The sequence below is a fragment of the Anolis sagrei genome, chromosome 2, assembly GCF_037176765.1.
Source record: "Anolis sagrei isolate rAnoSag1 chromosome 2, rAnoSag1.mat, whole genome shotgun sequence".
Taxonomy (NCBI): Eukaryota; Metazoa; Chordata; class Lepidosauria; order Squamata; family Dactyloidae; genus Anolis; species Anolis sagrei.
In genome coordinates this window covers 237541590-237565112 of record NC_090022.1, presented here as the reverse complement: position 1 = coordinate 237565112, position 23523 = coordinate 237541590, and the positions used below count along the sequence as shown (strand labels likewise).

At 37.8% G+C, this 23523-nt stretch overlaps 1 protein-coding gene across 3 annotated transcripts in view; it reads left to right on the top strand.

Moving 5' to 3' along the window:
* MEGF10 (multiple EGF like domains 10) overlaps positions 1-23523 on the top strand; it is a 129380-nt gene that overhangs the window by 11860 nt on the left and 93997 nt on the right. For all 3 annotated transcript variants that reach the window (XM_060761994.2, XM_067464468.1, XM_067464467.1), the window contains exons 2-4: positions 17848-17982; positions 20429-20530; positions 21663-21763. In XM_060761994.2, the coding sequence (XP_060617977.2) occupies positions 17867-17982; positions 20429-20530; positions 21663-21763 (319 nt within the window). In that variant the 5' untranslated portion in view covers positions 17848-17866. The remainder of the gene's footprint in view (positions 1-17847; positions 17983-20428; positions 20531-21662; positions 21764-23523) is intronic.

Genomic DNA, 23523 nt, shown 5'->3' with positions numbered 1-23523 from the left:
TTCATATATATCTTGTACATAAAGACTAAATGTAATACACAATATTTTACATAATTTTGTTCATGAAACAAATGTGTACTCACTGAACCATCAAAAGAAAAGATGTTAGTGCCACATATCAGCAATCAATATAGACAATAATTGGCACTGGAGCATTTCAGGTTTCCATATAAGCAATACTAATTCTTTATAGTGAAATCTTTGTTTTAGTGATGCAACTTGAAGGAATCAGTGGCATCTGAAATGCTGTCATCTGTGCACACATGACAAGTACCCTCGTCATTTCCATGTTGACATCTGTTAATCATTGTTTTGACTTTCTTTTTCTTATAAATCAGAGAAAGTGTTACCAGTGATAGCTACTTCTTGGTATTGTTTATGATCCAACACTTGCAGACAGATGCTTGTCAATCAGGTCTTAAATATCCCAATGTGTATTTTAGGAGATACTAGAAAATGAAATGCGTTCAGTCTGCAAAAACTGTACTATACAATCATAGGATGAATAAGTTCAGGGAGTGGTCAGTTGTAGTTTTGATTTTTCTTCCACTCTACCATTTCATTACATCAAGTTTCAGCATTATTGCTAACTCAATGCTTGGCATTTTGACACTGGAGCTGTTCAATATAAATATCTTGTTTCATACTCTCTGCTTTTATCCTATTTTTATGCATTCTTCTATTTTATGATATTTTTAATGTATTTATCATGTCAGAAGCGAAGTGAGGGTACAGTTATGATAGGTTTAAAAATACAAAATTAAAAACTTGGCATTATACTAAATGTCCTTTGACCAGTAGCTGGCCACTTGGAGTGCCTCTGATGTTGTTGTAAGGAGGTCCTCCATTGTGTATGTGGCAGGGCTCAGGTTGCATTGTAGTATGTGGTCTGTGGTTTGCCCTTCTCCATACTCACATGTCGTGGACTCCACTTTGTGGCCCTTTTTCTGAAAATTGACTGCACCTTGTGGTGCCAGAGTGCAGTCTGTTCAGAGCCTTCCAAGTTGTCCAGTCTTCAGTGTCTCAGGGGGAAGTCTCTCATCCGGTATCAGCCATGGATTGAGGCTCCAGGTTTTAGCCTGCCACTTTTGGACTCCTACTTGCTGAAGTGTTCCTGCAATAATAATAATAATAATAATAATAATAATAATAATAATAATAATAATAATGTGATATTGATTGACATGAGTCTTCTGGGCACTAGAAAACCAAGTTAAAATATAAATAAACATACAGTAGAATAATTTTAGAAGCTTTCTGAATTACCACAGCATTTTTAATCCTAATTCTCCAGAACTGCATTAATCAGCTAAACCGATTAACTAAAAAAGGGAAGTAAAACTGCATTAATAATGAAGCACAAAAGTAGGTAGTGTGTATGAAAGCATGCTTGCCATTTTAAGCCCCAAGTAACAATAATGGTAATGCAACACTCTTCATGTGACAGCTGGACAAAGAAGTTATTATGCACGGCTAGCTGGAGTTGCAGTCTCCTCAATTCCATTTTCAGGCAAAATTTGGCCAAATCAGCATAAGAGAATAAACTCCCCTCTTTCAGGCAGTTATAGATTCTTCTGGGAGAACTGCTAGCTTTCATTTCTTGGTGGATAGGAGAACAGCAGAGACATAACATATCTTTGTAATATTTGCTTTATTTACAAAGCCTTTTTGAATTAAGTAAATTCCTACTAGCAACCGATCTGCCAGGAACAACTTATGTGGTCACCCCCAAGACTACACCTCTAATTCTAACATATATGGCTATAAGCTCTCTCCCCCCGCCCTTTCTGTCTTTTCCTCTCTCATCTCTACCTTTCATTAAGTTTCAAGTATTGAATGCATGGCATTGAATCGTGCCAATCTGTAACCCACGTTGAGTTGCCGTTTGGTTGAGAAAGGTGGGCTATAAATGTCATAAATAAATAAATAATAAATAAATTGTAATGGAAGTTTCTAATACACATTTGATAAGTACACCATTTTAAGATCTTTCTGTGCATGTGATTTATCCTGTGGACCATTCACAGTCATTACAAAGTATTAATGTTTCTTCCTTAGTGCTCAGCTTTCTATAGACAGCCCAGCTCATAACAATATTATATCATGTACAGATAAGCACACATCCATCTCAGTTTTAATTGTTATTGTCCATTGTGAGATAACAGGTGCAGATCATCATAAATTAGCCAGTAATTTAATGTTAATCTTATGACACCCACTTTAGGCTCTTTAATATGACACTGTCTTTATTGGGTCACTAAATGTCATCAGTTTGCAGAATGTAAAAAACTTTAGCAACTTATTGTACTGCTCATGTATAGCTGAATGCGGGTGGCTGAGCTTCTATGACATTAGCATTTCCCTGACAAGAACACAGAGCACGAAATAATGTTCCATTAGCCCACTATTTTCATGTCTGACAAGCAACAATAAATCTGCAGGGTTTTGAGCAGGATGATCTCCTAGCTTTCTGTGAAGGTCCTTGATAATCCCTTGTGGCCTCTCATCTCAGTACTAACCAGGCCTGACTCTGTATAGCTACCATAATCAGATGTCATGAAATGTATTCAAGCTGGTGACATATTTTGTCTTTTTGATGTCAGAGCCCATTCTTTGTGGTTGCTTGACTGCAATAGCTTGGATGCCTAGGGCTTTATGAGCAGCATATTTATTTTTAGAGTGTTATAAATATTCTAAGGACATAAAAGAAAAACAATTGAAACAAACACCTTCCAGGAGCATTTTCTCCTGACGTTTCACCCACATCTATGGCAGGCATCCTCAGAGGTTGAGCAGTCTGTTGGAAATTAGGCAAGTGAGGTTTTTCTATCTTTGGAATGTCCAGGGTAGGAGAATGAATTCTTGTCTGTTTGAGACAAATGTGAATGTTGCAATTGGTCACCTTAATTAGTATTTAATGGCATCGCAGCTTCAAAGCTTGGCTGCTTCTTTCCTAGGGGATCTTTTGTTTGGAGGTGTTAGCTGGCCTTGATTTATTTTTATCTGGAATTTAATACCAACACAGATGGACACACTAATTAAGAAGAAGTGGTCAACTGGCTTAGGCTTACCACCATGTATACGGTTATACAAACCATTCAAAAAACTTATGGGGCAAACCCTTAGACAAAAATAGTGGGAATGTGCTTAGTAGTGGCCACTTGGTGTCGATAAATGTTGCGGTCTGGAATGAAATATTCTGTGTGTGGGAGTAGAGGATAGGATGCATTAGTCACCTCTTACAGCTGGGACTGTTCATACAGGAGACTGTAATTGATCCTTTTGTCTTTGCCTGAAATTGATACATATTGGGTATGTCTTATCTGAAATACTTAGAACCAGAAGTGTTCTGTAGTCTGGATTTTCAGATTCTGGAATATTTGTGTGTGTGTGTGTGTGTGTGTATATATATATATATATATATATATATAGCGTGTTAGGAGCGACTTGAGAAACTGCGAGTTGCTTCTGGTGTGAGAGAATTGGCTGTCTGCAAGGACACCTGGATGTTTTACCATGCCGGATGTTTCACCATGCCAAATGTTTTACCATCCTGTGGGAGGCTTCTCTCATGTCCCTGTATGATGAGCTGGAGCTAACAGATGGGAGCTCACCCCGCTCCCTGGATTCAAACCACTGACCTTTCAGTCAGCAGTCCTGCCGACACAAGAGTTTAATGAGATATCTTATAAATGGGACCAAATGTCTAAACATGACATTCATGTTTCATATACACTGTATCCAATTACTTAAGGTAATTTTCCACACAATATTTTAAATTATTTTGTGCATGAAACAAAATTTGTGAACATTGAGCCGCCAGAAAACAAAGATATCACTATCTCAGGCCCCCATGTGGATTTAGATTTTGTAGTATTTGGGATCTAAGAATTCTAGATAAGGGATACTCAACCGGTGTACTTTGATTCTAACTAGAGAAATAGTAAAAAAAGTTCCTTAAAAAGTTGTTAACCCCTCAACCTCTGAGGATGCCTGCCATAGATGTGGGTGAAATGTCAGGAGAGAATGCTTTCGGAACATGGCTATACAGCCCAAAAAACTCACATTGTTTAACATGTTTTACAGGTCTGAGCATAGATTTTTGGTTATTCTTTCCTCTGTTTAACAAATCCAGGAGACAGTTGACGTATTGCTAAGTCTGCCCCAGAAACAGAGCCGTCTAACTTATCAGCATCAGACATTCTTTTCATTGAATCGACAGAGCCTCCTAGGAAAAGTGATCACTGTGACAACACAGCTGAATGGGTTACGTGAATAAAGGCTTCACAAGTGCAGGACTGAGCTAGACAGCCAGCTTCTATTCTGTAGGAAGTAACTTTGAAGAGAAGGGGCTTTATTTCACTTTTTTATATATAAAAAAATCCCTCTTGTTTTTGAGTCAAGCCAGACATGGTGGTTGGAGATGGGGCAGTATAAAGCTTTGTCTGCTATTCAAAAAGTACTTTGTAAATGTTGTCTGGGAGCACTGCATGATCTACCATTAAAGAATGCTCTCAGGCTACAGGGGATCATTTATTAATTTAGTGGGTTTTAATTATCAATTTAATTTTTCTGCTGGGTGCAGATGTCACCTTCATTAAAGCCATCACTGTTTATATACCTTTTAAAAAATGATAATCTCGTAAAGACAATATTATAATGCTTTTAAGATGATTTGAGACAGAAGGGAGGGAAATACATGGTTTTAAACTCCAAGCCTATTTTTATCCTTCCAGCAATATTCTGTTTTATGAAGCAGAACTAGGATATCTGGCTTTTTTATTAGGTCAAAATAATTTAATCATACCTATAATTTATATCACATATGAAACGACAGGTGCATATAGTTTTTCTTAATTTAAGAGTAGGAGCTAACATTATTTTTTTACTTCCTGAGGTTACACTTGGTTTCCTTCCATGTCCACACTGCAGTTTTTTTTTGTTGTGTCAGGACCGACTTGAGAAGTTGCAAGTCACTTCTGGTGTGAGAGAATTGGCTGTCTGCAAGGACGTTGCCCAGGGGATGCACGGATGATTTGATGTTTTTATCATCCTTGTGAGAGGCTTCTCTCATGTCCCTGCATGAGGAGCTAGAGCTGATATCATCCGCCTCTCCCCGGATTCGAACCTGCAACCTGTCGGTTTTCAGTCCTGCCGGCACAGGGTTTAACCCACTGCGCCACCGAGGGCTCCACACTGCAGGAAAGTGCTTAAAGTTAATGTTAAAAACCAAACATGTCTCTCACCTGTCTCTCACCTCACACTGCAGGTGAGAGACATGTTTGGCTTTTAACATTAACTTTAAGCACTTTCCTGGGATTAAAGATACTAGTGGTACAATAAAGTACCCCTTCATAGTTTTAATTTGCTAGGGTCAGTCCTCATTAATCCCTTACTGTCCCATTTTTTTCTGGCCCTTTTAATATGTCTCACATTTTATTTTCTCCTTCCACATTTTCCCTTTCTCCTGGATTTACCATTGTGCATAGGTGTGCTTAAGCACAGGGTTGTGTTGGGGTTGGCATCTTCCTGACAATTTTTTTTTTATGATTTGCAAGTGTACTTGCAAGACTCAAAGAGGGACAGAAGAAAGGTGGGGTGATCTCTCTCTCCAAGTCACCTGGACCCCCTTGCAACATTAGCAATGGTGCCAAAGAATGGCAAAGAGCTCTTTGGGGCTCTATGGCCACCACAACAATGGCAACAGGACTACTATGGCACATTTTAAAGAACAACTATAACAGCCAATTTTGCATCTATTTTAATAGTGTTTATCATGATAGATTATTTAACACTCACTATATTATTCGTGTAATTTGTTTTATTTGATTATTGGTATCCTGATTTTCATTTTGATGTTAATTCCTTCATGCGATAAGCTCATTGTTGTTATTTTGTATTATGCTATATTACTTTTAATGCATTTGTATTTGTTTGGGCATTGAATGTTTGCCTTTTTTGTGTGTAAACTGCTCTGAGTCCTCTCGGGGAGAGGGGGAGGTCTATAAATAAAGTATTTATTACTACTGAGGTAGGTGCCATCCCTCTGTTCCTTTGGTGTGGAGCCTGGGGCAAGCAGCATGGCATGTAAACAGTGGGGCTAGTTCTAATTCAGATAGGTGGGTCTATAAACATTCCCCAACTTTGGCTAATGTGTGGATGCCATGAGGCCAGGTCTTGCCTGCCCTGCTTTATAGTATCCATGTAGATATGTGGTATCTAGGGATGGGAAGATCTCTCCACAACAAGTAATAGTTTCTTTTACACTCCAGTCTTGCTATAGCCAGGCATTCACTACTCCTCTCATTCACTTGGTTGGTTCTCTTCTGTCTACTTTCATGAGTCATTAGGAGCATATGTCCAGTATACATGCGGTGGCTCTCACTTCTCCAAGTATCCTGCGCATAACTTTAGTTTGCTTTTGCTAAAGCTACCATCTAATACCACATTTGTTTTATAGAATTCAAAGATAATGTGAGTCTGGCCATATCATTTACACTGAGCTCAGGGATAATTTGTGCCTACTTTTTACTTGGCAAATTTGACTATTCCCAAATCCAATTTAATGTTGTGCAATCTTCTTCTGGAAGGAAGGGCACTTCCAGACATGACAGAAATGTGTGCCAAAGCAGGTTTTAAAAACCCGCTTTGGCACACATTTCTGTCCCAACAACTCTCCCCCCAAAATGGGCTTTCCCCATTGGGTATCCACATGCCCTCCTGGTAACTTCTGGGAGGGCATGGTGTCACTTGTCCCTCCAGAAGCCCTTAAAAGAAAAGGGTTCCTGGTATGTAGAAATGATGTGCCAGGAGGAGGGTGGGGAGTAGGGGAAGGAGTTATTTTTCTCCTTGCCCCTCAGCTCCTGGCGTGCCATTTCTATGCACCAGGAGGCCTGCTGGAAAGGAGACATGGTGGCCTGGTAACTTTTTATTTTCTTTTAAAGGCTCGGTAGAGGGGTGAGTGCCCTCCTCTCTTCTCTGAGCTTCATTGCCTACCTGGTGTTTCAGGCTGGAGTTTTGGATAGGATGTAAGGAAGAAACAAAATCTCAGAATGTGGGTTGCTTTGAGGTTTTTGGGTTGTATGGCCATGTTTCAGTAGCAACTCAGTGATTCCAGCCATGAAAGTTTTCAACAACACAAAATCTTCAGAATGTTGAAAAATATTATTTTGTCCTTTTAATTAGCCCAATGTGTTTCACTCTAGTAATATTTAATAACCCTTTTTCAGGGGATGTTAACAGATTTTTAAAAAATAAAATGGAGGCTACATAAACAGCAAAATTTATAACAGAAGACATAGAGTAATAAAACATAGAGTTGGAAGAGACCATAAGAGCTATTTGGTCCAATCCCCAGCCATGCAGGAAAACACAATCAAAGCACCCCTGACAGATGACCATCCAGTCTGTGCTGAAGAACCTCCAGAGAAGGAGAGACTCATATTTCTGGGCAGTATATTCCATTGCTGAACAGCTTTTGCCACCAGGATGTTCTTTCTAATGTTTGGATGGAATATTTTTTCATGCAATTTGAATCCATTCTTCTGTGTCATAGTTGGGGGAAAGAAGGTCCTTGCATCATTTGGATGCCACCAGGTTGATTCTTGCCTGCCCGGGTTCAATTGCCCAAACAAATGTGTCAGTCAACTACTATAAAACTTTTAACTGACATAAGATGCAGGATGCCTATATTCATTAAGTAAACACAAGGTTGTCCTACAAAAGTGTGCCTCTTTCCATTATTGAAGAATCTTGTAGAGTCAACATCTGAATTTTCCTGCATGTTCGTATTTGGATATCATAATTTTTTGTTGTTGCCAATCACTCATATTTTATTCTCAAAGTACTGAAATAGTCAAAATATCAGAATTCAGTAGACATTAGTAAAGCTCTCCCAACAGTAGTACAAAGATGTTTTTAACCAAATAGGTGCTATTCTTAAGTAAAAAAGGTCATTCTTTCCACATAAATTACTTTTATTTTCTTCCTCTCAGTATATTCTTTACACATTGACTGACAATATACGGGCTGTATCATCATTTTTGGAATGTTTTCAACGGTGCATAAAAGGGAACCTTTATACAGTGTTCTTTGTGTGTGATATATGGATTCTACTCTGAAGAGAATGTCAGATGTCAGAATCTCACTGTGTCATAGGAGTTTATTGTGCAAATGCACTGTATAGCTACTTTAAAAAAAAAGAGATTTATTGCTACTTAATCCTTGCCACATGCAGATGACCTGAGCAAACCTTACAGAAGATAGAAGCCTTGTTGTGTGTATGTGGAACAGTTGCTCAAAATCTGATGCACCAGCTGTGGCTTGACAAGTTTGGAAGTAAAGGGAAACTGGATCTTTTAATCTTTTTTTTCACCAGACACATATTGTAAATAACAACTGTTTCCAAAGAGTATCTGTCAATTAGACTGAATGCAAAGTTTGAAAAGAGGGCTGGATTTGTATTTATGCTCTATGTGGGTGTTTAGAAAGTTAGATAGGAAATAGGCATGAATAAAAAAGCAATTCTTTTTCCAGTGAGATTTTTTTTACATTTCTACTCAAACATGCGGTACGATCCAGAAAATTAAGCATGCTTACGTACCAGTTGGAATAAATTGATTTTCCTCCCATGTAATTATATTCTGAAGTTCCATTTATTTTTCTGTTTCCCATTCTATATTTTTAGCACTAACATACTTTGAAGTAACAAGAAGCATTACTAATAGTTTCTGAAAGTATTAAATTAGGATAATCAGCAACAAAAGACTACCCATGTGTAATAGTTCTGTAGCTTTTAAATGTTTAGCAGTAGTTTTTGTGAAAGAGGAACCATTAATATCAGTTGGGATATAAAGTGTACACATTGTACTTCTTTTGGCACAATGTTTGACACACACTGCAGTCAATCAGTGTTTCATAACATGTTACTATTAAGCTGTGGAACCTTGTTCTTCTCCACCTCTGAAATTTTACTATCTATGTGACTATGTGACTGAGCGAAGGAAGATAGATGCTTTTGAATTTTGGTGTTGGAGGAAACTTCTGAGAGTGCCTTGGATTGCAAGAAGATCCAACCAGTCCATACTTCAGGAAATAAAGCCTGACTGCTCATTGGAGGGAAGGGTATTAGAGGCAAAGATGGAGTACTTTGGCCACATAATAAGAAGACAGGAGAGCTTGGAGAAGACAATTATGCTGGGGAAAATGGAAGGAAAAAGGAAGAGGGGCCGACCAAGGTCAAGATGGATGGATGGTATCCTTGAAGTGACTGGCTTGACTCTGAAGGAGTTGGGGGTGGTGATGGCCAACAGGGAGCTCTGGCGTGGGCTGGTCTATGAGTCAGAAGCGTCTGAACGAGTAAACAACAACATGCGTATGTGTATTAAGATGCCTACAAAATTTGGATCACTGCACGTGATATCTAGTTACGCCTAAGAATATCGTAAATGACAGCTATTTCTGTGATGATCAGTAAGTTAGACTGCTGTGATGTATTTTATGGGCTCTCCCTTGAAGACAAGTGCAGAAATATGTTTCTTGTACAAATTTCTTCTCTGTAAATGTTCGGCCCTGTGAGATTATTCTTTAAAGAGCTGCATTCATTGTTATGGTACTGTTCTATTATCCAGGCGGAGATCACTAGGGGGCACAAGAGAGAGAAGGATAGTTCATTTCCCCCGTTTTAGCTGGTTAGACCCCCTCCCCCCTTCCCATATCATAAATGAGGGTTGTTTCCATGACGGGAACATGGGTGGTGGTGGTGGTGAGGGGGAATAACAGGAAAACGGGGGGAAATCGTTTTACTCCTTCAACCCACTCCCACCCCATAAAATGGGCTATCCTTCTCTCTCTAGTGCCCCCTAGTGGCCTCCGCTCAGATAAGTGAATAGTACTGTTGTTTATTTGACACTGAATTCTGTTCTAGGCACTGTTTTTGACAACCCTAAACAACATGGGGTCTAGCTACTCAAAGGTGTACTTCTTTGCCACATTACTAGGAATTGTATTTTTGTGTAAATAGAGATCTGACAGAGGCCTTTTTAAATAGCCTCTCCACTAACAAAGGTTATCAGGATCATTCGAGGAATTCAGGATCATTCGAGGAATAAAAAGTGCACATAAATATTGAAAAATAATAAACATGATGAAGCTGTCCTTTATAAACACCACTGAGTTACAAAAGTGCGTGCAGGCTGTTTTTTTTTTTTTAAAAAAAACCCAAACAAATGTTTTATAAGAAAACACCGTTTGAGGTGTAAATGTAGTATTCAATATCACATGCAGGCCTGTAGCCAGGATTTTGATTCGGGGGGGGGGGGGCTGAGTTTGATTCGGGGGGGGGGGCTGACTCTGAGTGAAAGAGGGTCTACCCTAGCAAACCTTTTGTATTATTACCCCAATACCCCCATGCATATGAGATATATTGAGAATGGTGACCAGATCATGATATGAATAAACATAACAGTTTAAATAATGTACCAGTAAGGCCTTCTCACGGAACACCATGAGAATTTGGGGGGGGGGGGGTGAAGCCCCCCAAGCCCCCCCCCCCCCCGGCTACATGCCTGATCACATGTATCAAACTCAAGACCTGAGGGCCGAATCAACCCTAATGTGTCATTTTATGTGACCTTGCAGATGCTACACTACAACCTCTGTATTCCTCATCATTAGACATAATGACAAGAGCTGATGGAAGTCATGACACAGTAACATCTGGATAGCGGTAGTTTGTTCTGTTTAGTCAGGATAGTGGGGTCTGAATTTAGATACAAAGCTTGTGGATATGATGTCTGACTTTAAAATGTCATTTAACCTCAGAGCCCAAGGGCTGTTGGGTTGCAATTCCAATTATCCCCAGTCTAAAGGTAAAAGTTTTCCTCTGAGATTAAGTCTAGTTGTGTCCAACTCTGGGGGGTGGTGCTCATCTCCATTTCTAAGCCAAAGAGCCAGTGTTGTCTGTAGACATCTCCAAGGTCATGTGGACAGCATGACTGCATGGAGTGCTTTTACTTTCCTGCAGAGGCGGTACCTATTGATCTACTCAAATTTGCATTTTATGAACTGCTAGGTTGGTAGAAGTTGGGCCTAACAGTGGGAGCTCACCCGGCCCCTCGGTTTTGAATTGCCAACTTTTTGGCAGCAAGTTCAGCAGCTCAGCGGTTTAACCTGCTGCACCACCAGTAGACTGCGGCACCAGGAGACACAGTCCACAAGGTGGATAATCAAAGTGATTGGAGTTGTTGTTCAATAGTATCTGGGTACCCAAATAGGGTAAAACTAAATAGTACTGTATGGAAAAAATATATTTGGCCCTCTCCATGGATTCCCCATCTATGGATTCAACAGTCCTTTGAAGGCAACCACAAGGGTAACGTGGCCCTAGATGAAAATGGGCTCGACACCCCTATTCTATAGGGAGCTTGAGTACAGTTTGAGGGGTATTGAGCTCAGTCTAATAGTTTGCAGACCCATCTTACCACATCATTGCATGCCAATCCAAACCCTAACCCTTTTCTGGCATTTTCTGTCTGCTATTCATAAACATCTTTGCCATATGAAGAAACCTTGCATAGCAATTTCTGTGCTTTTTAGTTGGTCTAATAGATATGACTACAAGATGCACTTCGGGCTTTAAGGATTGTTTCCCTTATGTTAATAAAAATAGGCATTCATTTCACTTCAAATTACTGCTCACAGCAAGGAATTTGCTTCCGCATTTACTTTCAGAAGACTTCTGACAACCTGAAACCAGAGCCAATTAACATATTTTAATAGGAGAAATTATCTTGGAAAAAATATTCATTACAACTAAAATGTCTTTGATTGTTAGGGTTTTCTAAGGCAGTGCCTTTGTTAGTTCTCCTTAATGATGTAGCAGACTGTCTGTGAGGCAGATCCTGTGCCACATTAAAGGGAATGAATTTGAAGGTTTAGTGACATGGGACATCTTATTTTTAAAGAGTCTAAGAAAAGCTGCAGTGTTATGAATAGTGATTCAGAATTTTGAGCTCAAACTTGTATGTAATTACAGTATCAAAGTGTTTCTGTTCATACAGTTGTTTATGCTAGTAAACAAAAACAATGCAAGATCCAGAACATTCCAGGCATAGGCAATGTGGGGATTGACTCCCAGTGCCACTTCTGTAATTCTGGGAGTCAATCCTGACAGTGATTCCGATTCTTTGGCTCAGCCTCCATCCCAAATCCCTCCTCCCCCTTTCCAACCTCCTGACAAGTCATTTTGATGGAGCTTTCAACAAAGGGACCTGAGCACGAAGCCAGGCCCCTCGGATAAGTTTGGGGGCTAAATGGGTGGCTCGGGGCTGGCTCCACTCCATGCGCTCCTAGATCAACCTCTGGTTCACACGGGAGGGCATGTAGTGCCCCCCTCCCCCAGGAAAGCCTGGGGTTAGGGGTGGAGGTGGGAACTAAATCCTGGGAGGAACTGGGATTAAATATCCCAATTCCTCCCAGGATTTAGTCATGTCTGGAATGGCCCTCAGAGTTCTCCTAACAGGCTGGGGGAAAACTCTGTCTTATGATTCCGGCTTGTGAGAAGAGCAATAATCCATGGATCCCACTTTGACAGTAGTTCTAAATAACCCATAGATGCTTTCCTGATTTATTCAGTCACTACTGACTGAAAGACCCAAGAAATGAGTGCTTTCGCTCGCATGTGTGTCAGCAGGCTTTCAGTATCGTTTTGGATTATGCAAACTGGAAATTCATATGCTTTTAGGCCATCATGTTAGATAATAAAATAGTATTTCATTTATAATAAAATATTGCTATTTATACCCTGTAGTTTAGTACTATTTATTAATGCCCCAAGATTATTTTATCAATTTATACATATTATGTATGTTTGTCTGTTTATATTAGCTTGCATTTTGTCAAAATAGTTATGTATTTTGTTTCTCTGTTTTACTGCTCTACTAAGCAGTTCATTATAAAAATGTAAAGAGCAAAATATCTTTAGATTTCTTAGTCTTCAGTTAAAATCCTGGAACAGATTATGACAAAACACTGTGTCATATGAATCAATGGTTTGTTTTATATTTAGGTTTTTAAATAAATAAAATCAAAATGTATTTCTATGCTATGTGGCAAATAATAGGTTATGTCACAGAACATGAAAATATGTGCAAAAACTAGCAACACTTTATGAGTCTACTTGTGGAAATTGTTTTGCTATCTTCTATTAACATCTCTTGCATTTCATATGCTTTATCCATTAACAGTGCCAGCACAATCAATAAAAGCAATCAGCTGAATTCATAGCCTCAAATTAACATGAGACTAATCAAGGCTGACAAATTGGATTAGACAGAAGTTTTGATAAAATCAGCATTGATGCTTTAATTAATGTTTTTGTCTTTGTCTAAAATAATAATGCCATTATGTCTCAAGTTATTTGCTGTTACCATACATTTATTGCTTACTGCCTTTTTCTTGAGCTGAGAAATGCACACTGCAAAAAGCATTTTTCAGATATGTGGTACTTGTGAGAATGTGAGATCCTTCCCTTTCCTTGCTAATGCATGTCCTGGGCATTTTAGATTGGAGACTGGTCTGTGCTGGGTGACGATTTTAGGACATCTTCCAACATGGTGAGAATTCCTTTCCTGCAATTGCTCCTTTATAGTGAAGAGAGAGAAAATAGTCCCAGCCGGGACTTGTTGTGTGTGAGGACAGCATAGGTGTGCTCCCCACCCTTTCCTCTCATTCTCTTGTTTTCACTCGAATGGGGAGAGTTATGGACTGAATTCTCCACCTGTTTCCCTGAAGGGTTACTTTGGGAACACCACTGGGTTGCATCCGGGGATCTTGGTGTCTTGTCATTGTTTGAGAATGAGTTGGTCTATGAATGCCACTGCCTCCTTTAATATACACAAAATTAAAGTTCATGTTCATCCCTTTAAATTGGCTGGCAGATCACACAGATAATAAAAGCTATTTTCAGATTATAAAAGTTGCTTTAGTTAACTGTATGGGTTAACTAAAAGTTGCCTATAGTTAACCCATACAGTTGTATTGTCTCGTGATTTCACTGGTAGGAGAGTAATGCTGATTTAGGCAACTTCTATACAGCCAAATAGTCCAGATCAGAACGTGGATGAAAAAAATCCAGTTCTACTCTGAAGAGTCTCCACACGCACCTCGGGAACTGTGAAAAAGATCCTGTGGCGCCCACAAAGCTCTTCCCATGCCGAATCAGTCCAACAGCATGGCATTAGTTTCTTACCTTATTGGGAGAAATGTGCTGGACTGCAGCAGCTCTGGATGAGAATCAGTGATGGAACTCATCTCCCTACTAAAAAAAAAGGAAAGCAATTTCCTCTCAGAAAGGAGGAAAAGGTTGTTTTTTTTTTAAACTTTCCTGACAGTGTCATCTAGTTCCTTTACTCAATTTTTCCACTGGCAATGCTGTTTAAAAGACTGCTGTGCATGTTCTTCCTGAATCTCTGCTCTGCAGCATCCATACACTGATCATCCACAGTGCATTGTATTGCCGATTTTGGACTTTCTCCTGTGCTTTCCATATAGATGCATGTTGCATCACACGTTAGGGGTGTACATTTTCTAAGCCGCCATTCCTTCCCCTCACAGTCCATATCAGCTTGGATTTTACAGTATGTCTAGATGGGGCCCTAATCTTTGCATCGAGGGGATATGGTTTTAGGCTGGATCTACACTGCCATTTCATGCTGCTTCAGAATTTGCTTTACTCTCTTATTTGTATGAGGGCATCTGGGAGACAACTGAAGTCCCTTCATTTAACATAAGCCATAAAGTGCTATGAAGTGTCTATGAAAAAAATATTTATTTCCTCAAGATTATTGGTTTTATAAGCTAATTTAGTAGCATTGATCTGGTAATCTATGTGAACAAAATGATCATAATGTAAAAACATACTGCTTTTGCAGCTGTCTTGTGATATGCAGCTGTTTAGATGATAGTTGAGCTCAATAGATCATACAAACACACTTCCATTTATTAAGTCCTTCAACATACTCCAGGGATTTCAACTTCTTCCTAGTGCTTTTGAGGGAAAAAGCACTACTCCTGCCAGTTTGTTCTATGATTATTATTGAAAAAAGAAAATTAGTGTAGCAAAAAGTTGTTAACTTTCTTTGATTGCAAAGATAGAATGGATTTTTGGAACAATAAAAGGAGTAGTAGTTGCTAATGGAATCTTAAAAACTTTGCAAAGGTTAAAAATCTGTATAATCTGAAAGAAAGTAGTAGTTAAGATTTGAGCAATATTGATTTCACTGGTGATTATAACATCAGAGTCTTATGGTATCATAAAGATGAATACATATTATTATGCTGTAACCCTTCATGACTGCAGCTTATTGGTCAATAGAGGTTTTCATTAGGGCTGTCCAAACACGGAAAAATTTGTTTCTAAACTCGATTCGTTTTTAGGGGTTTTTGCGTTTCGTTATTTAAAAGAATTCCGAAATTTTCCTTAAAAAAAGTTCGATATTTATGAAATTTCGGAAATCATAAAACAATTACAAAACAATTACGAATCAATTCGTTAATGGTGGCTGCGATCGTGCAATACGCTAAAAAAACTTCTGAAGCTTCCCTCTCCCTCTGTTGTTGATTGTTGGTGTGATAATTATTTTTTTTTCACTGAGAAAACATACAGCAACCCTAAAACTTGCACCAGACATGCGGAAATAATAACGAAACATTTACGAGTCAATAACGAATCAATAACGAAACAATTCCGAAACAATTACAAAACAATTACAAAACGAATTAGAAAAATTCATTTCATTTTTTAGTTGCTCCTGAATGATTCAATATCGCTTCGTTATAAAAAAATATAACGAATTTTTAACGAATTACGAAATGATGAAACAAAACCGCCCAGCCCTAGTTTTCATCCATAAAAGTTTCTTATATAAAATGTCACCCATATATATATATATATGTGTGTGTGTGTGTGTGTATAAGCTCCACAGAATCACATAGATTGTTTCCTGGTACAGTGTTCCCTCACTACTTTGCTGTTTGCTTTTTGAGGATTTGCTGTTTTGCGTTTTTCAATTTTTTTAAAAAAATATATACAAGTAGCTAGCGAGGGAACACTGTACTGTATACTCACTGTACTGTATAGTATGGAAAAAGGATGTACATGCCTCATATTGACATACAGCAACGTGAACAAGCTGCATACTGTTATATAGCAATGTGCCAGTGTACGTGTATTTTAGTAGTAGTTATTTTTGGGTACTTTTAAAATAATCATGCTTAGTCCATTTTTAGGCCAGGTGCAGATGCGATATTTCATAATCATTCAACTGACAAAATAACCCTACACATGGAAGGTGCATCTTTGCCTAATTTCTCCCAATCTCATGACATGCCCAATTTAGCACAATCCCATTTGTCATAGGCCTCTGTAGAGCACTTTCAACAATGCAGCAACTTCTAGGGGAGTAAGGGTTTAGAGTGCTGATGCATCCATGAGTTCATTTATGTGCCAGATAATGTAATTGAGATATGAAACTTATAATGCTTTCGTAATATAGTATTAATTGTTAATTCAGATTAGCACTATAATCAAAAAAACATGTGAGTGTGTGTCTGATTTTAAGATCTGTATATGCATATTGTGGATAGTAAGAGTTAAATACTGTTTTTACATTTTTATTGCTAATATAAACACTTTAGCAATGCTAATCAGTTTTACTGATTTTGTGTTTTGATTTTTTTCTTAATAATTAAGTAAAAGAACTAGGATGCAATCAAGTTGTGCACTGGGGGGTTCATGCAAATTGCGGAATCTATTTTGACAGTGTTTTTTTGTTAAATATATTCAGAAGGAAACGTATTGACATTTTTAGAAAGGAAATACAATTTGCCTTCATAATATACCTTAATAAAGAAATCACCTCTTTGATTTCTTTTCAACACAACACAATGTCTACCACAATATTATATACTGAGCTTTTTTATTTGGTGCTGATCAAAACCTTGCAAAAAGGATTGTGAAGCTAACCCCCCCCCCCCCCCCGCCTCCCTTGGCATGTGATTTGTCTTGGCATAGTGCCCAAGTTCTTTTATGCTAGTTCCTTTCACTTGGGTACTCATAATGGAGGAAAACTGGCTTCTTCTAAGCCTTACTGTTGATGTCACTGCAACAAACTCAGGTCTAACTGCCGTGACACAGCCTTATTTGTCCATAAGATATTGGATGCATTGAAAATAACTTTCAGGATGTTATTGGCATGATATACAATTCTGCTACACCACTTTACGAATCACGGTTTGTGAGGCAGTATTTGGCTGGTCTGAAATACAGTCTGCAAACCACAACCTATACTAAACACAGTTTGGATACTTTCTACTACTTTAAGGGGCTGATTCTCATGACAATGAAAGCCCTTTCTCACATTTACAGTAAAATGTAATTTCCATAAAATCTCAGAATCTCTGCCAAATAATCTAGATTAGAATGTGGATGAAAGAAATCTAGTTCTCTGAAGTGTCTCCACATGCACCCGGGAACCGTGAAAAAGATCCTGTGGCATCCACAACGCTCCTCTCATGCTGAATCAATCCAACAGCTAGAGTACTACAATGGTCCAAGCAGACTGGAGAAGAAAAATACTGTTCCTGTCTTCTCAAAATGGCCAAAAGTTTATACTAGAGCATGGCAAACTGATAACCTATGTAGTTCCTTTTCAACCAGTCCAAGATGGATTATAGTGTCAGTATAGAAGTACCCATAATATTTCCCCCTGATATTGTGTGAAACCTATTTTATAGTTTGTACAGTGCCTAACAATAATATTAGTGCATGTTTTCTCTTTCTCCTCGTAGGGCTTTTCTACAGAAAAAAATGGTTCTTTATTTGGACTGGTTTGCTCCCTTTCAGCTCATACTTTTGTACCATTGGACGGTAACAACATTATCCCTAAATCTTGAAGATCCAAATGTGTGTAGCCACTGGGAAAGGTAAAATTTCTAATTAATTATTTTAGTATTTGGATGAGTATTTTAGTTACAAGTTACAGAACATATCATTCAGTATCTTCAGTATGAAAAATCAGTACAACTGTTTCAAATAGATGCATACTTGTTTTTTCATTAAAATATATCCATGTGTGCCTTTGAAAGTGGAAACCAACATAAATAACCGAATGCTATAAATTGATTCCTTAATCCAATTAACTCAGTAGGAGAATCTGCATATTCAGAATATAATTAACTCTATTGGAAGCCATCCAGGTATGATTATGAAGCTTTTAAAATCTATATGAAACTTGTTGGGTTAATTATTATCTTATTTGAGACAGGCAGGAAATTCACACACACACAGAGACCTATTTATGTATGTGTCTGTGTGTAATCTCAGTTCTCCTGACTCTCTCAGAACAGATTGTGGTGGACTACCATACAAATTAAGACAAACTACAGTTAACACTGGATCAATTATATCATGGAAGAATAATTAAAACAATTGCCTAGGGTGGTTAACCAAGAACTGAATTAAAATACTTCTAAAAGCATTTGAAAACATAACAGGGAGGAGTACTAAAAGACCCCTTTCCTATTAAAAGTCCCTTTCACAGTTGAGTCAGTGACCACATATGTGATGTGTTTAGTTGTAATTTCAGTGTAGTGTATTATTTGTTTTAATTCACATGGATGTGAAAACTGAGATTCCTCCTTTTCTCCATCAAATGAATGACTGAAATGTACAAGTATGTTGTATGTCCATCATATTGAACATGCTTATATAGAGCCAAAGGGCTGTGTGATTCTTTAGCAGCCAACTAAGGGCTTCATCACACGGAGGACTCCCTTGCATGCCATTTTACCAGCCTCATGTCAAAATGGCAGGGATGGGGGCGGGCAACTCTGTTGCCTTGCACACGTCTTCATCATGGTAGAACTTCCTCCATCACATGGGGGAAGCATTGCCAAAATGGCACAAGGAGCCAGCACAACATGGGCAGGCTCCCATGTTTGGCGGTAAGCTTCCTATGACACTTCCACTCTGTTTGTGGATGGGGCTGCCGCCAGAAGTCCAGCAATGTCATGTGATGAGCAGCATGTCCATCTGTTGCTGGACTGGTGGGGAAGTGTCGTAGGATGCTAAAAAATCCCTGTGTGATGAAGTGGAAAGTAGACAGGAATTCCTATTACTTGTGCATAATTTTCATTCTCTCTCTCTCTCTCTCTCTCTCTCTCTCTCTATATATATATATATATATATATATATTCATTTTAGCCCTCTCAAGAAGGTTTAGCCCTCTGTCCATTTTTAAAAATCAAAGTCTTTTCATGCACACAAAGGGTTTTTTTTTTGGAGGGTGGGGGATCAAGTTCACACAATTTGTTGGGGGAAGAATGAGTAATACACACACACACACACACACACAAGATTTGACCAGTGGCTGTTTCTAAGCATAGTAACCTTTCATCTCATTCCAGGTTTATGGGTGTGGCAAGATGGGAGAACAAACAGGCCACATTCTTCAAAGTTAGCATGGCAGTAGGAATTGTACTGAAACAGATGCTTGTCAACACTAGTAAACATGTTACCCATCAACTTATTACTATTATTATTATCATTGACAAATAGGATAATTACAACTGGATTGAAATCATAAGTGAAAAATTATAATCTTGTTTCTGAATAAACAATGAATGTGTTAGACTTAGAGTAAAATAACACAGTTCTGTATTGGGAGCAAATTCTATAGCTGGGATGGGCAAAGTGTGTCATGGAGGCTGCATGCACTGATGAGAATTTAGGGTCATTTCCACCACTTTTCTGCCTCCCAGACCAATTTAGGTGCAGAAGATGCTTTATTTTGAAATAGGAATTAACCAGGAAATGATTTCTTCTCATTTCCTATTGTTAGTTGTTTTCCCCTGAATTCTACAAGTTATATGCCAAGATTGCTTTTTTCGAGGCATATAAAAGTTTTCTCACCATTTTCTTACCAGTTTCATAACAATATTTATATGTGTTTACACATCACATATATATTTATATATTACAGAGTATAGATTAATGTTTTGCTAACTGGAGCTATGAATATATGTGGCCTTCCGACTGATGACATGTTAAATGGTTGCTTGAAGTTGCTTGTGCTAAATGACTTTTATTGGAAGGCTGTTGGATAGAATGGAAGTGATGTGTAAGAAAACATCTAAATAGTTTACAACAGGTTTATGCAAATAAATACATGCATGTTTTTGGTTTAAAACATCCTTAGGATGATTCATTGTTTTGTTTTAAAATTAAATTTTTATTTGCATCAATAATATTTCTGAATCTTTCTGTAAAGTTAATGTTACTTGCTATTAAAATGTCACTATTAAAATGTTTTAGTTAAATGATTGCTCTGTTAATATACATACTTAATGGTTTTAATTTATTTCTATGCAGTTACTCTGTCACAGTGCAAGAATCTTATCCCCACCCTTTTGATCAAGTTTACTACACCAGCTGTACAGACATACTCAACTGGTTTAAATGCACACGGCACAGGTGATTTTAAAATTATCTTTGTTTTCTGATTTCTTTGTCGAAATGGGTTAATATTAAAAAGAATGTAGAATCTGGTGAAATACAATTACATATTGTGGCACCTTCAAATCTGTGCCATCATAGTTTCTTTGTCAGAAAATAATAATAATAATAATAATAATAATAATAATAATAATAATGCTTTAGTTATATCCTGCTCCCTCTCCCCAAAGGAGCACAGTGTGGCTTACAACAAAGAAAATAAGAACGTAAGAGATATATAATCTGCTGAAGTATTTGATATGGATTTTGTAAAGGATTATTAAACTAGATGATTACACTATGTCAGGCTAAATGCTAATCAAGGTGGCCAATTGAAACATTCACACCTAGCTCCAACAGACAAAGAGTTCTTTCTCTCACCCTGGACTTTCCACAGTTATATAAATCCAATTTTCCTAGTTTCCAACAGACCTCACAACCTCTGAGGATACCTGCCATAGATGCAGGTGAAACATCAGGAGAGAATACTCCTAGAACATGGCCATATGGCCCAAAAGACCTACAACAACTCACAGCATAGAGTCTTATGACACCATAAAAGCTATCATAGTATGGCATAAATGTTTTTGGACTTTTGTATATTTAATCACGTATGTATAAAATATAAGTTGATTGTAGTTGGTTCTTCTAGAGAACACATTTTCTATGCTTTGTGTTCAAGAGCATAGAGACCACCTCAAACATAATCTTGTTGTAAATTTGGTCCTCAGAGTTTTGTTCTGTCTTATCTTGTTTGACTACAGCTACATGTACCTAAAAGCTATTTTGAATTTTTCTCACCTTATAGGTTTAATAAAAGATGCTTACATAATTACATATGAAGTCAGTTGACTACACCATCCCAGATGTGTTAAGTCTTTGCTAGGTCTCGGTTATCCACTTTGTATCTCACATTTGAAAGCAGGAGTGCTGAAATGAGTTATAAATAGTTCTCAGATTTGTTCCTTTTTACTTCTCAAATTGCTTTAGAACAATTTTAGCACTCCCATATAGAATCAGCAATAGAAATACGATGTGTGAGAAGTTGGTTTATCCAGAAGTCCATATTTGCAAACACTTGCTAATTTTTAAAACATGTTTTATCTAACAGAATCAGTTATCGGACTGCCTACAGGCATGGTGAAAAAACTATGTACAGAAGAAAATCTCAGTGTTGTCCTGGATTTTATGAAAGCCGGGAAATGTGCATCCGTAAGTGTATTTTCCTCTATTATCACATATCATATTCTAAATACAGCACAATCCATCCAAAGCACTCTCTTTGTGGGTCAACCAACATGTGCGAAATACATCATTCAAGCTTTCAAAGCTTCATTGGCTTCTTCATCAGGCAAAGATGCTAAAATCATATAGGAAGGGAAACTGGCAATGTTAGAATCACAGGTTTGCATTTTAACTCAGATGTTATTGCCATTGACAGTTAAGATGTTTAGGAGGGATCACTAAGTGACTACTTTCCTTCTTGGATGTATGATTGGTTAATAAACATGTTTACCTTTTATGCTTTAATTTGCTGCATGGTGAACACAGCTATACTTGAACATGTTTCCTAGTTTTGAAGTTATAATAGATAGTGATTTTCCTTTTTAAGTTGTCAGGATATCTGTTTCTATAGGAAATTCTTTTATGAACTGTGCTATTGTTTGTTGGCACCAAGATCACCAAGAACAGGAGTGAAAATGCATATTAGCAGAAACTCAAATGTTTCTCTGATGCAATGGTTTACTTGTAAGTCTCAAAGTTTATTGATGTGGAAAAGGGAAAGCAACATTCACCTGTTGGGAAGCAATGTCTCGGTTAGTCCCATGTAAGTGGGCAGTCCACTTATAAATGTAGTTTAATTAACTTTCCTAATCTAAGGAAGGACAACTGTCTCAGCCATCCTCAAGAGGCATTTTAAAAGCCTCATTGTACTTTTGGTGCCATTAAAGAAGGGCAGAATATGTTTCATTTTGGGTTTTTTTCCCCTATCAGTGGAATTAGTTATTGTTTTGACACTGATGTTTATTATTTAACCACTTTGATATTGTTCTTTGTTTTAGTTTTAGTTTGATCATTATTTTAGTGTGAGCTGTTCTGGGCATTGTGAGGAGAAATGGTATATTATGTTGGGAGCCACCCAAGTCCTTTCGGGGAAGTGTGGTGGAATAGAAATAAAGATTATTATTATTATTATTATTATTATTATTATTATTTGATACAGAACAAGATTAGTACACAGCAAACAAGATCACTATGCTAGCTTTTGTATTTAATGTCATGTCGGACTCTTCCCAAGTGTCTAGGACTGTGTGATGTGTCATTGAATAATGTGTGCAGATCTGAATAGAGTGGCCTTTTGCAGCTGACAGATGGTAATTTTGCCAGCACTGATTGTTTTTAAGTGCAGACCAAGGTCTTTAGGCACTGCACCCAGTATGCCGATCACCACTGGTCACTGGTCACCACGATCACCTTTATTGGCTTGTGCCAGAGTTTTTGCAATTCTATCTTTAAATCCTTATATTGTGTAAGTTTTTCCAGTTGCTTCTTGTCAATTTTGCTGATACCTGGGATTGCAACATCGGCAATCCATACTTTGATGATGATGATGATGGTGATTATTATTATTCCAATAGTGAAGTGATGGCAACTTTCATTCCCAATGTAATTTTAAACACATTAATTTGGAAGTATAATTCTTCTGAAATTTATCTAGACTTATGTTTTTTTCAGGCTCTGATGTGTCTTTACTTAACCTAAAGTATTTTTTAGTTTTACCAAAACAAAAGACCAAACCATAGGACCTCTGTACAGCTTTAGAAGTTTTTTTTGAAAGGAGATACCTCCAAAAATAACTATAAAGCAGCAACACCCATTAAATATTATTGCATTTGTCTAAGTGCCTCTGGATAATAGACCTTCATATGCAGGTGCTTTGGTCTTACCTGCTCTCACTCGCAACAGTAGTT